At 46.8% G+C, this 9,938-nt stretch overlaps 1 protein-coding gene across 2 annotated transcripts; it reads left to right on the forward strand.

Annotated features, from left to right (window-relative positions):
• The first annotated feature begins 2,966 nt into the window (after positions 1–2,966).
• On the forward strand, positions 2,967–9,115 carry KRT1 (keratin 1). Of its 2 annotated transcripts, XM_081588504.1 has the most exons (10): positions 2,967–3,602; positions 4,979–5,193; positions 5,506–5,566; positions 5,944–6,039; positions 6,210–6,374; positions 6,506–6,631; positions 7,185–7,405; positions 8,134–8,168; positions 8,277–8,414; positions 8,463–9,115. In XM_081588504.1, the coding sequence occupies exons 1-10, from the start codon at positions 3,024–3,026 to the stop codon at positions 8,645–8,647; spliced, it is 1,821 nt and encodes a 606-aa protein (XP_081444630.1). In that variant the 5' UTR covers positions 2,967–3,023; the 3' UTR covers positions 8,648–9,115. The 2 variants fall into 2 exon arrangements, with proteins under 2 accessions (XP_081444630.1, XP_081444629.1); XM_081588503.1 differs by having other exon boundaries at positions 8,277–9,115.
• The last annotated feature ends 823 nt before the right edge of the window (positions 9,116–9,938 follow it).

A 9,938-nucleotide genomic window follows, 5' to 3' on the forward strand; every position in this document is an offset into this window, starting at 1 on the left:
TGCCTAGTTCTCAGGACTCTTGTGGGAATCGTGTCTGCATCTGTTCTTGGTGAGGTGTAGGATGCAGATATAAGCTGACGGTTATTTTATGCCTTCTTGTTGCTTCTAGTAGCAGCTAGAGTAAGTTTTGCAGTTCTGTAAATTGTCTATTGACTGTTTGACTCTTTGATTCTTCTCTATGTCAGTTTCTTAGTTTGAGGTTGGAACATGGATCTCTGCAAAGATCAGTTGTGGGCTGGCCGAGGTAAGAATGAACACACACACTCACACACACATACACATATACACACCCCTCCAAACTGCTAGAAGGAATCGATTATGCAGTGATATGTCTCATGAGGGAGTGTGCTGAGCTAAAAGGATTTTGATTGCTTGTTAAAAGATGATTAGGCAACAGGCATCACCCTGCCAAGACCATCCCAAGTCCCATTGTTCCCAGTGAGGGACAAGATCTGGATTACTCATTCCCTTAAGAGATGGTTGCTGTAGCAGCTCAAGAATGGTAGCTTTGGGACAGAGTCTGAGACAACAGTGCCATGGAGATGAGGGGAAGGGGAGCACTGGGGAGGTGAGGGGCACTTTCTGGAGGAGAGTGTAGGGCAAAAACTGTGGAAAAAGAAGGTGGAAAAAGCACAGTGGTGAGGAGCAGGCTGGAGAGGGTGTCCTGGTTCATAACCACAGGGTGATGGGGCCAGATGGTCTTCACTGACATCCTCTCTCCTGCAGAGTTTGTATTCCCCAGTGGAGCCCTCACACTTAAGTCTAGGACTGATCAATATCACTCAGGGTAGCTTAAAGCCAGCTGAAGTCAGAATCCACTGCTCAGAGTCTTCAATTCTGTATTTACATGCCAGGGTGAGGAGCATGCCTGGCTTCTAAGAAGCGTCAGAATGAAAGTCTGTGTAGGGTCCAGGTCTTCCCAGATCCCAGTGCCACTACTGCCCATTAAGACTAACCAAGTGCTGCTCTCCAGGAAGGCCCCTGGGGTTTGTTTCCTGACCCACTGCAATGCATGCTGGGTCCCTTTGCATCTGAATGGCAGCAAAATCCAGATCACCGACTTGATGGACATGAGTTTGAGCAAGCTCCACGAGTTGGTGATGGACAGGGAAGTCTGGCACGCTGCAGTCCATGAGGTCGCAAAAAGTCAGACACGATTGAGCGACATAACCGAACTGGCAGCAAAATCCCTACTGAATTCTGAATCTCTCCTTCTCAGAGTAAACTGGAGAAACATTTTCCAAGCATGTGCACGTGTCTAGAGCCATGGACTCAAAGGGATAAAACAGGCCTTCTGCCGTTGGAGCTCTCTCCAAGGGAGTGGCTTCCCATACTATCTGATTTTACACACAGTGGGCAGCACAGCCTGAATTCAGCTTCTGTGCTGTCATATAATGTGGGTTAGGATCTTGTGCGCTGCAGCTTGGCATCCCCCATTCAAATCCCAGCCACGCTGTTTGCCATCTATGTAAACTTGGCAGGCTGTCCAACCTCTGTGTCTCAGTTTCCTCATTTTAAAAGTGGGTAGCATAGTAGTGTCTATCTCAAAGCATTTATTGAAAGTTAATATATATAAAGCTCTTCCCTGGTGACTCAGTGGTAAAGAATCCACCTGCCAATGCAGGAGACGTGGATTTGATCCCTGCGTCACGAAAAGCCCCTGGAGAAGGAAATGGCAACCTATTCCAGTCTTCTTGCCTGGGAAATCTCATGGACAGAGGAGCCTGGTGGGATACATGGGGGTGCAAAAGAGTTGGATACAACTTTGTAACTAAACAACAACATGTAGACCAGTCCTGGTACCTGGTCAGTTATTGATACATTATTATTAATTAGCTATTTTTATTCTAGCTTGCCATTATAATTACTATCATTATTATTATTGATGTTATTCCTATGGACATTACTGTTGTCCAGAAGCAATTTTAACCTCTCAGGCCAACTTTCCTGACTTCCATCATTGTTCTGTCTTTCAAATCTACATCTGTCTCCTCATACAGTCTAGTGTGAGTCCTGAAACACTCATCAGATCTCACTGCCACTCCTTTGTTTTACAGAATGTATGAAATAACATCTGTTTGTTTATTTCATTCTCCATATGCTTGTGTGTGTGTGTTTGTGTTTGGCCATACCTTGTGGCTTGTGGGATATTAGTTTCTGACCAGGGATTGAACCTGCGCTTTCAGCACTGGACCACCAGGGAATTCCTGCCATACACTTTTTCGACTGGTATTTGCATGCCATCCATTTGCACCTGTTTTCTCTTGCTGATTCTGCCCTTGTTCTGTTCCTGCTCTGGTCAATCTCTGAGGAGAAGGAAAAACCAGAAAGCTAGAAAAGAACAAGCATCTCCCTTCTGGTTTTTTTCAGAGCACATACCCACCCACCCATCCTGTTCCATGATAGTTCCTACTTCTCTGACATTAACGCAGCTCACTTATAAAGTTTACATTTAACAAAAGAGCTTCTTTTAATTTTTCATTTATTAAAGACAGCACTTGATGAGCTCTGAGGTTTGGAGGACAGATCTCAGAAATAGGCTGAAGAGCTCCTTCTGAAACTCAAGTGTGGGGAGCTGCACCTGCCAGGCTCCAGGAGAATGTGCTGAGCAGCTTCTGCGAGCAAGGCACGAATGGAAACTTCCCTATCTCTGTGACAGGAGGTTATGAAATCCTACCAGGAAGCAGCAGGTGGCAGATGTGGGGTCCCATTTTCCTAAGTCGCAAACTCTCAAAGAGAGATTTTGCCTGATAACATGATTACCACACGAGTGATCTTGCGTGTGCAGCAACTTTGAGAGCCATCCTGGGAGCTAGGTGTGTAGTGTTTATCATACTGTTGAGGCTCGTAAATAACTTGTATGGCTGCAGGCAAGCCAAACCTTGGAAAGGCGCTGCATCTCGCTGACTCTAGGGCCAAGCCCAGCTGGCTGCCTGTATATAAGGGGAAGTCTCTGTGCTCCAGGTAGAGGAGTGTTAGCTTCTTTCCTTTCTTGACGTGGCTCCTTCTCTCTCCACGTCAACATGAGTCGACGCTTTAGCTCCAGGTCCGGGTACCGTTGTGGCGGTGGAGGAGGGGGCTTCAGCTCTGGCTCTGCAGGGGTGGTCAGCTACCAGCGCAGGTCCACCAGCAGCTCTGTGCGCCGCAGCGGGGGAGGCGGTGGGAGATTTTCTGGTGGAGTGTGTGGCGGTGGTGCTGGTGGTGGTTTTGGAAGTCGGAGTCTCGTTAACCTTGGTGGCAGCAAAAGCATCTCCATTAGTGTGGCCGGAGGAGGTGGACGTGGCGGTTTCGGTGGTGGTTATGGCGGCGGTTACGGCGGTGGTGGCTTTGGAGGTGGCAGTTTCGGTGGTGGTGGCTTTGGGGGCGGCGGTTTTGGAGGTGGTGGCATTGGGGGTGGCTTTGGGGGTGGTGGTTTTGGCGGAGGTGGTTTTGGTGGGGGCGGTTTTCCTGTCTGCCCTGGTGGCATACAGGAAGTCACCATCAACCAGAGCCTTCTGCAACCCCTCAATGTGGAAATTGACCCTGAGATCCAAAAAATAAAGACTCAAGAAAGGGAGCAGATTAAGTCCCTCAACAACCAGTTTGCCTCCTTCATCGACAAGGTGAGTCTGTCCCTCAGTGCATCCGGAGAGCTGCCCCTGTTCCATGAGGGACTGGCCCTGCCCAGGACTGTTTGAGTTTGAGTCTCAGGTTTCTGTGGTTGGATGGTTAAAAGGATAGTTTGTGGAACTGTCTTCAGGAGATACATTAGAAGTATGTTTGCAATGATGCTGATGACTGACTTCTCTCTTGGGCAAAAAGGTCTGTGGTCCACATAAAGGAAGGTCAATTTGACCTCACCACGAAGTGCTATTTTTTAAAATTCAACTCCTGAGCTGAATTTGGCCTCATAGATGTGGAATAAAGAAAACAGAAATGAGGTTAATTCAACCTTCTAGGATGCAAACCAGAACTCTGGAAAGGCCTTCCTAACCATAAAAAGGGAATTACTTGAGTATAAACAGAGCGCATGGTGATATTGTAGCCAAAAGTGTGCAGTAAGTCAGGGTCAAGCTTCTCTTGCTGTCAGAGGAGAACTGCACCCTGAGAATTTTCCATTGATACTGATCCAGGGTGGAGAACTTTTTGTGCTTGTATTTCCAAGTATCTGCTCTAGAAAAGAATGTAAACTAGTTTTTACTTGATCATCAATAATGTCAACACAATAGATTTGGAATTCACTTTTTGGATTTTCCCAACATACTTTTGAACTATATGTTTGCTCAGGGAAGGCAAAACAATTTTTATGGTACTCTACCTAAAAGAGATCAATCCTGGGTGTTCATTGGAAGGTCTGATGTTGAAGCTGAAACTCCAATACTTTGGCCACCTCATGCGAAGGGTTGACTCATTGGAAAAGACCCTAATGCTGGGTAGGACTGGGGGTGGGAGGAGAAGGGGACGACAGAGGATGAGATGGCTGGATGGCATAATCGACTCGATGGACATGGGTTTGGGTAGACTCTGGGAATTGGTGATGGACAGAGAGGCCTGGCGTGCTGCAATTCATGGGGTCGCAAAGAGTCGGACACAACTGAGCGACTGAACTGAACTGAACTGAACCTAAAACAAAAGAAAAAAGGAAGGTAAATCTCTTAAATATCAAGTATCTGTTTCAAAGTATAATTGCAGTAATTTTATATGTGCTTTGCTATTTGGGTAGCTACTCTCTTCCAAAGTTCCAATGGAAACTTTTAATTGCCATTTCTAATCTCATGGAAACTGAGGCTTCTCTGAGTTCACAGTGAGTTGGGTTTTGTTATGAAGATGATGTTAACTTGATCATCTTCTTCCTACTTTTTTCCTCTTCCATGACTAGGAAAATAAGCATTGAAGTTCTTTCCCAAGTGGTCGGGCCTGGCTATGTGGTAGACCTTGGTACTCAGTGGCCGTAGGACTCATTTCTGTACCAGGGGGTAATGGGGTCTTGTGTTCTTAGGTGAGATTCCTGGAGCAGCAGAACCAGGTGCTGCAAACAAAATGGGAACTGCTGCAGCAGATAAACACCTCCACTAGGACCTACAACTTAGAGCCCATCTTTGAGGCCTACATCAGCAATCTTAGAAGGACTGTGGACCAACTGAAGAGCGACCGATCTCGGCTGGATTCAGAATTGAAGAACATGCAAGATCTGGTGGAAGATTACAGGAGCAAGTAAGGATTACTGGCTGGGCTACTCTTGGCTTTTGTTCTAAAATATTTCCAGAAAATAACAAGCTAAGACTACAAATAGCATGTAACAATACCTTTTCATAGGTTAGAGGAAAGTCAACTTGGCATTTTCAGAAATCTTACTTTTCTCAGATGCTGGTAATAGTTCACTGGTTTTATTGCTTAGGAGGTAAGATGTCTTAGGCTGGTTATGACAGGCAAGGACAATGATAAGCAATGTCACTTCTAGTCTAGAAAGCTAGACGTTGGGCCTCACTTCCCCGAATCTCCTCCTTACTTCTGATTTCCTTGCAGGTACGAGGATGAGATCAACAAGCGGACAAATGCAGAGAATGAGTTTGTGGGCATCAAGAAGGTGAGACAATTCTGTAGGATGCCTATCGCATTTGAAACAAGTAAGAGTGGAGGATGTTCAACACCTAAGCAGAAAGAGGTCATAATGTGGAGAATCAGGTAGTGGGCCTGAGGAACAGCCGAGGTAGAGGTTCCCCCTGCCTGATATTATCACAGACCTGGACTTGTCCAGACATTCTGCTTCTCCAGATCCTTCAGGACTTCCTGGAGTAAGGAGGCAGTTCTCAGCAAGTCAGACAAGATCACTTGTGATACCAAGGGGTGGGGCATTCTAGGGATAAAGAAGTGAAGAAGACCTCTTGGAAAATCCCCTCCTAGCAGGTGAGAGGGACTTGCCCTGAAAAGACTCTGAATTCATGATGTTCATGGTTCTTCTAGGATGTAGATGCTGCTTACATCACCAAGGTGGACCTTCAAGCCAAACTTGACAACTTGCTTCAGGAAATTGATTTCTTCAAAACACTCTACCAAGCTGTAAGTTCTCTAGTTTCATCCAGGTTTACCGAAATAGAGAGCCTTTAAGCCCAAACCCACTCCTATTCAGAAGAACAGAGAAATACCTTTCTTTTCCTGAAACCCTCTCCCTGTCCCAAGTTGTTCTTTAGTTTTAACACGGTAAGTCACTCAACTGTTATGCCTCGCAGGAGCTCTCTCAGATGCAGACTCATATCAGCGATACCAATGTTATCCTTTCCATGGACAACAACCGCAATCTGGACCTGAACAGCATCATTGATGAAGTCAAAAACCAATATGAAGAGATTGCCCAGAGGAGCAAGGCTGAGGCTGAGGCCCTGTACCAGACTAAGGTGAATGGGCTGATGTTTGTCCAGTTTTCCTAAAATGTCTTTTCTTGATATCATGATTTTTCTCTTACATTTGTGTGCATGAGTCATGGTGTATTCTGCCACCTCTGAATGACTTGGTCTACCACATTTAGTATGAAGAGCTCCAGATCACTGCTGGGCAACATGGAGACAGCTTGAAAAATACAAAGATGGAGATTTCTGAGTTGAATCGGGTGATCCAAAGACTTAGATCTGAGATCGACAGTGTCAAGAAGCAGGTACTTGCTTCCTCCTTCAACTACTCAGTTATATGGAATGGGATGGGGTGTCCAGGTTATTGGAGGATGTGTGCCTAATTTTGAGGCTTACAATCCATATGAAGGTTGTATTGTTATCCCTAGTTCTTTGGAGACTATGGTTTCTAGAGTTCGGCCATGATGCTAGGTTCTCTTTGGGGAAATTTATGAAAATGACCTAGTAGAGAAATAGATATAGTGGTCATGAGAGGTCTAGCCCATGGCTCAAAGTGAGACTTAAAAGGTGGTGAGTGAGAGGAAAGGCAACCAGGAGAGTAGGCATCTGGAAGAACATCAAGTCTGTAGGCAGTGAAAGAGTCTCAATTTAGGGCCCAGAGAGGCTGCTGCATCATCTTTATTTAAGGAAGTTGACACAGTGATGTATTATCTCAAGACAGGTGAATGCAGGTCCTGTAACTCTCTGGGAGCCAGAGTACTGGCCTCACAGGGGTGGAGAGATCAATCTGAGACAGAAAAGCCAAGATGGAATTAGGTAATCAGAGAGTGTATAATGTGCTGGATTCTCCTTTTCCAGATCTCTTCACTGCAGCAGGCCATTAGTGATGCTGAGCAACGTGGTGAGAACGCCATTAAGGATGCCCAGAACAAGCTGAATGAGCTGGAGGATGCTCTACAGAGGGCCAAGGAGGACATGGCCCGCTTGTTGCGTGACTACCAGGAACTGATGAATACCAAGCTGGCCCTGGATGTGGAGATCGCCACCTATAGGACCCTCCTGGAAGGAGAGGAAAGCAGGTGAGGAAGGGACCCTGGGCAATTGGCCACTTCCTATGTGCTTCCTCCCTTGGACACTGGTTGCTGTTGAAGATGAAACCACGTGACTGCAACTTGTCCTAGGTATGGGGAAAGGAAGAGCACACAGCACAGGCAGAAAGGCTTGGTTTCACTTTAGGAGCCAGAGTCCCAAGCTTTTCCTTTTTTGAAGGCTGTTGCATCTCTCTGAACTCTTTGAGATAGAGCAATTTATTCTTCACCTGTGTGTGTGTGTGTGTGTTAGTCACTCAGTTGTGTCCACCTCTTTGCAACCCCGTGGACTGGGGCCCACCAGGCTCCTCGGTCCATGGGATTTTCTAGGCAAGAGTATTGAAGTGGGTTGCCATTTCCTTCTCCAGGGGATCTTCCTGACCCAGGGATCGAACCTGGGTCTCCCACATTTCAGGCAGACTCTTTACTGTCTGAGCCACACCTGGGCTGGCTCAAATGTCATCTGACCTAAAGCCAATGCCTTTGGATGTAGTGGGTATATTTACCTTGTCTAATTTACATGGAGATTTTGCCTTGTTAGTACTGATGCTGAGAAAAATGACCGAGTTCGGGAGGCCAGAGGGAATGGGATTAGGTTTCAGATAAAGCAGACTGGGGGACTCTCAGGTGGGGAGACTCTTTAAAGATGGCTGAGAGGGCCTGGGGAGGCAGTCTGTGAAGCTGGCATCATGAATATTATGCTTTTCTTTCTGCTTCAGGATGTCTGGAGAGTGTGTCCCGAACGTGAGTGTGTGTAAGTACAAGCTGATTTCTCAGGGCTTCTTCTCGGGTGCAGGTCTTGCTGGTCTTGCTGGGTTGGAAAGTGAGTTGGGGTTGATGATAACGAAGTGTTCTCTTGCAGCTGTGAGCACCAGTCACACCAGTATCAGCGGCGGCGGTGGCCGAGGAGTCGGTGGTTTTAGCTCCGGTGGCGGAGGCTATGGTTCTGGAGGTGGCGGTGGCTATGGCTCCGGAGGTGGCGGCAGCTACGGCTCCGGAGGTGGCGGCAGCTACGGCTCCGGAGGCGGCAGCATCTATGGCTCCAGAGGTGGCGGCAGCTATGGCTCTGGAGGAGGCAGCAGTGGGAGCCGTAGAGGTGGCTCTGGAGGAGGCGGTGGCGGCTCTGGAGGCAGCTTCAGCTCCTCTGGAGGTCGGGCATCCAGCACCAAGACCTCCGGTGGCAGTTCCAGCGTGAAGTTTGTTTCCACCAGCTATTCCAGAGGGACCAGATAAAGAGGTCCCCTCTCCTCCATTAGCTTTCTCTCTCCATCACTACCAAATATGCTTCCGAGTGCCCCAGCCTTACGGGAGGAAAAAAGCTATGGTTACACTGGCTCATCCTATCCCCTAACTCTGTCCTTTCTGCTCTGATTTCCAAAGAAAAATTTTAAATCAGCGACAATCTCAGTCCCTCAGCTAGGATCCTGCTCTGTACTTTGCCCAAGAAACACTTCAACAATCACTGCTACACACATTACATTTCAAAGCACCTCAAGTCAGCCAAAGGAGAGCTGGTCAGACCCACGGCTTCTTTGCTATGGACAGAGCACAAGCTCTGGACAGCTCCCTAGAATCCTAACTCGCACAACAAGCTCTGTGCTGCTTTGGTTTTGTACATAAGGTGTAAGCCAGTTGTCTTTTGTGGAGAGGTCTTAAACTCCCTGTTTCCTGTGTTGCTGCAATAAACTGCATTTGAAATTCTCTTTGTGTCTCCATCTCCTTTGTTCATAGCACTGTCCATCCTGGATGGGTGTTCTGTGGGGAGAAGAAGACCCTGGAGCCCTGTGGCGTGTGTGTGTGTGGCAGGGGGAGCAGGTTGGGGCACATGAACATGAGCAATGTGGGGATGCTGGTCAGACAACATTTAACTTTAAACATTCAACATTTAACTCAAATGAACTCTTGCCCAGGGGGTGGAGGTGTCATGAGAAATAGAGAGACTAGGGTAGCAGCTTTTACTCATCTGAGAGGGCTCTTTTGAAAAGGGCAGTGAACAAGCAGGTTGGGAAAGAGGAATCTGGCATTGAAAAGAGGGGGATAGTATTATTGGAAAAGCAATTGTTTATGTGGAATACCCAGCGATGATGTTATCAAAGAAAACTTGGGTCCACTTGCCCTTGTGCAGTAAAGCCCATGTACTGACACCAGGTTATGATGAAGGAAAGTACAGTGTTTACGGTAGGTGCCAAACAAGGAGTCTGGGCAACTAACGCTCAAAAGGCCCAGACTTTCTGATGGCTTTCTGGGAAAGGTCTTTTTTTTTCCAGGAAAAGGAAGGATTTAATACTTGCAACAAGTAAGGAGAATATCAGAGATGTTTCCTAAAGCAGTGTCTCCCCCAACAGCGAAATTGGGGAAGTTGTGGAGTTTCTTAAATTAATTTATTTTTAATTGAAGGATAATTGCTTTACAATGTTGTTTTGGTTTATGCCATACGTCAACATGTATCAGCTATAGGTATACATATGTCCCCTCCCTCTTAAACCTCCTTCCTACTTCTTCCCACCCCTCTAGGTTGTTACAG

This window comes from Giraffa tippelskirchi, chromosome 4 (genome assembly GCF_054371585.1).
Source record: "Giraffa tippelskirchi isolate mGirTip1 chromosome 4, T2T-mGirTip1v1.2.pri, whole genome shotgun sequence".
Lineage (NCBI taxonomy): Eukaryota > Metazoa > Chordata > Mammalia > Artiodactyla > Giraffidae > Giraffa > Giraffa tippelskirchi.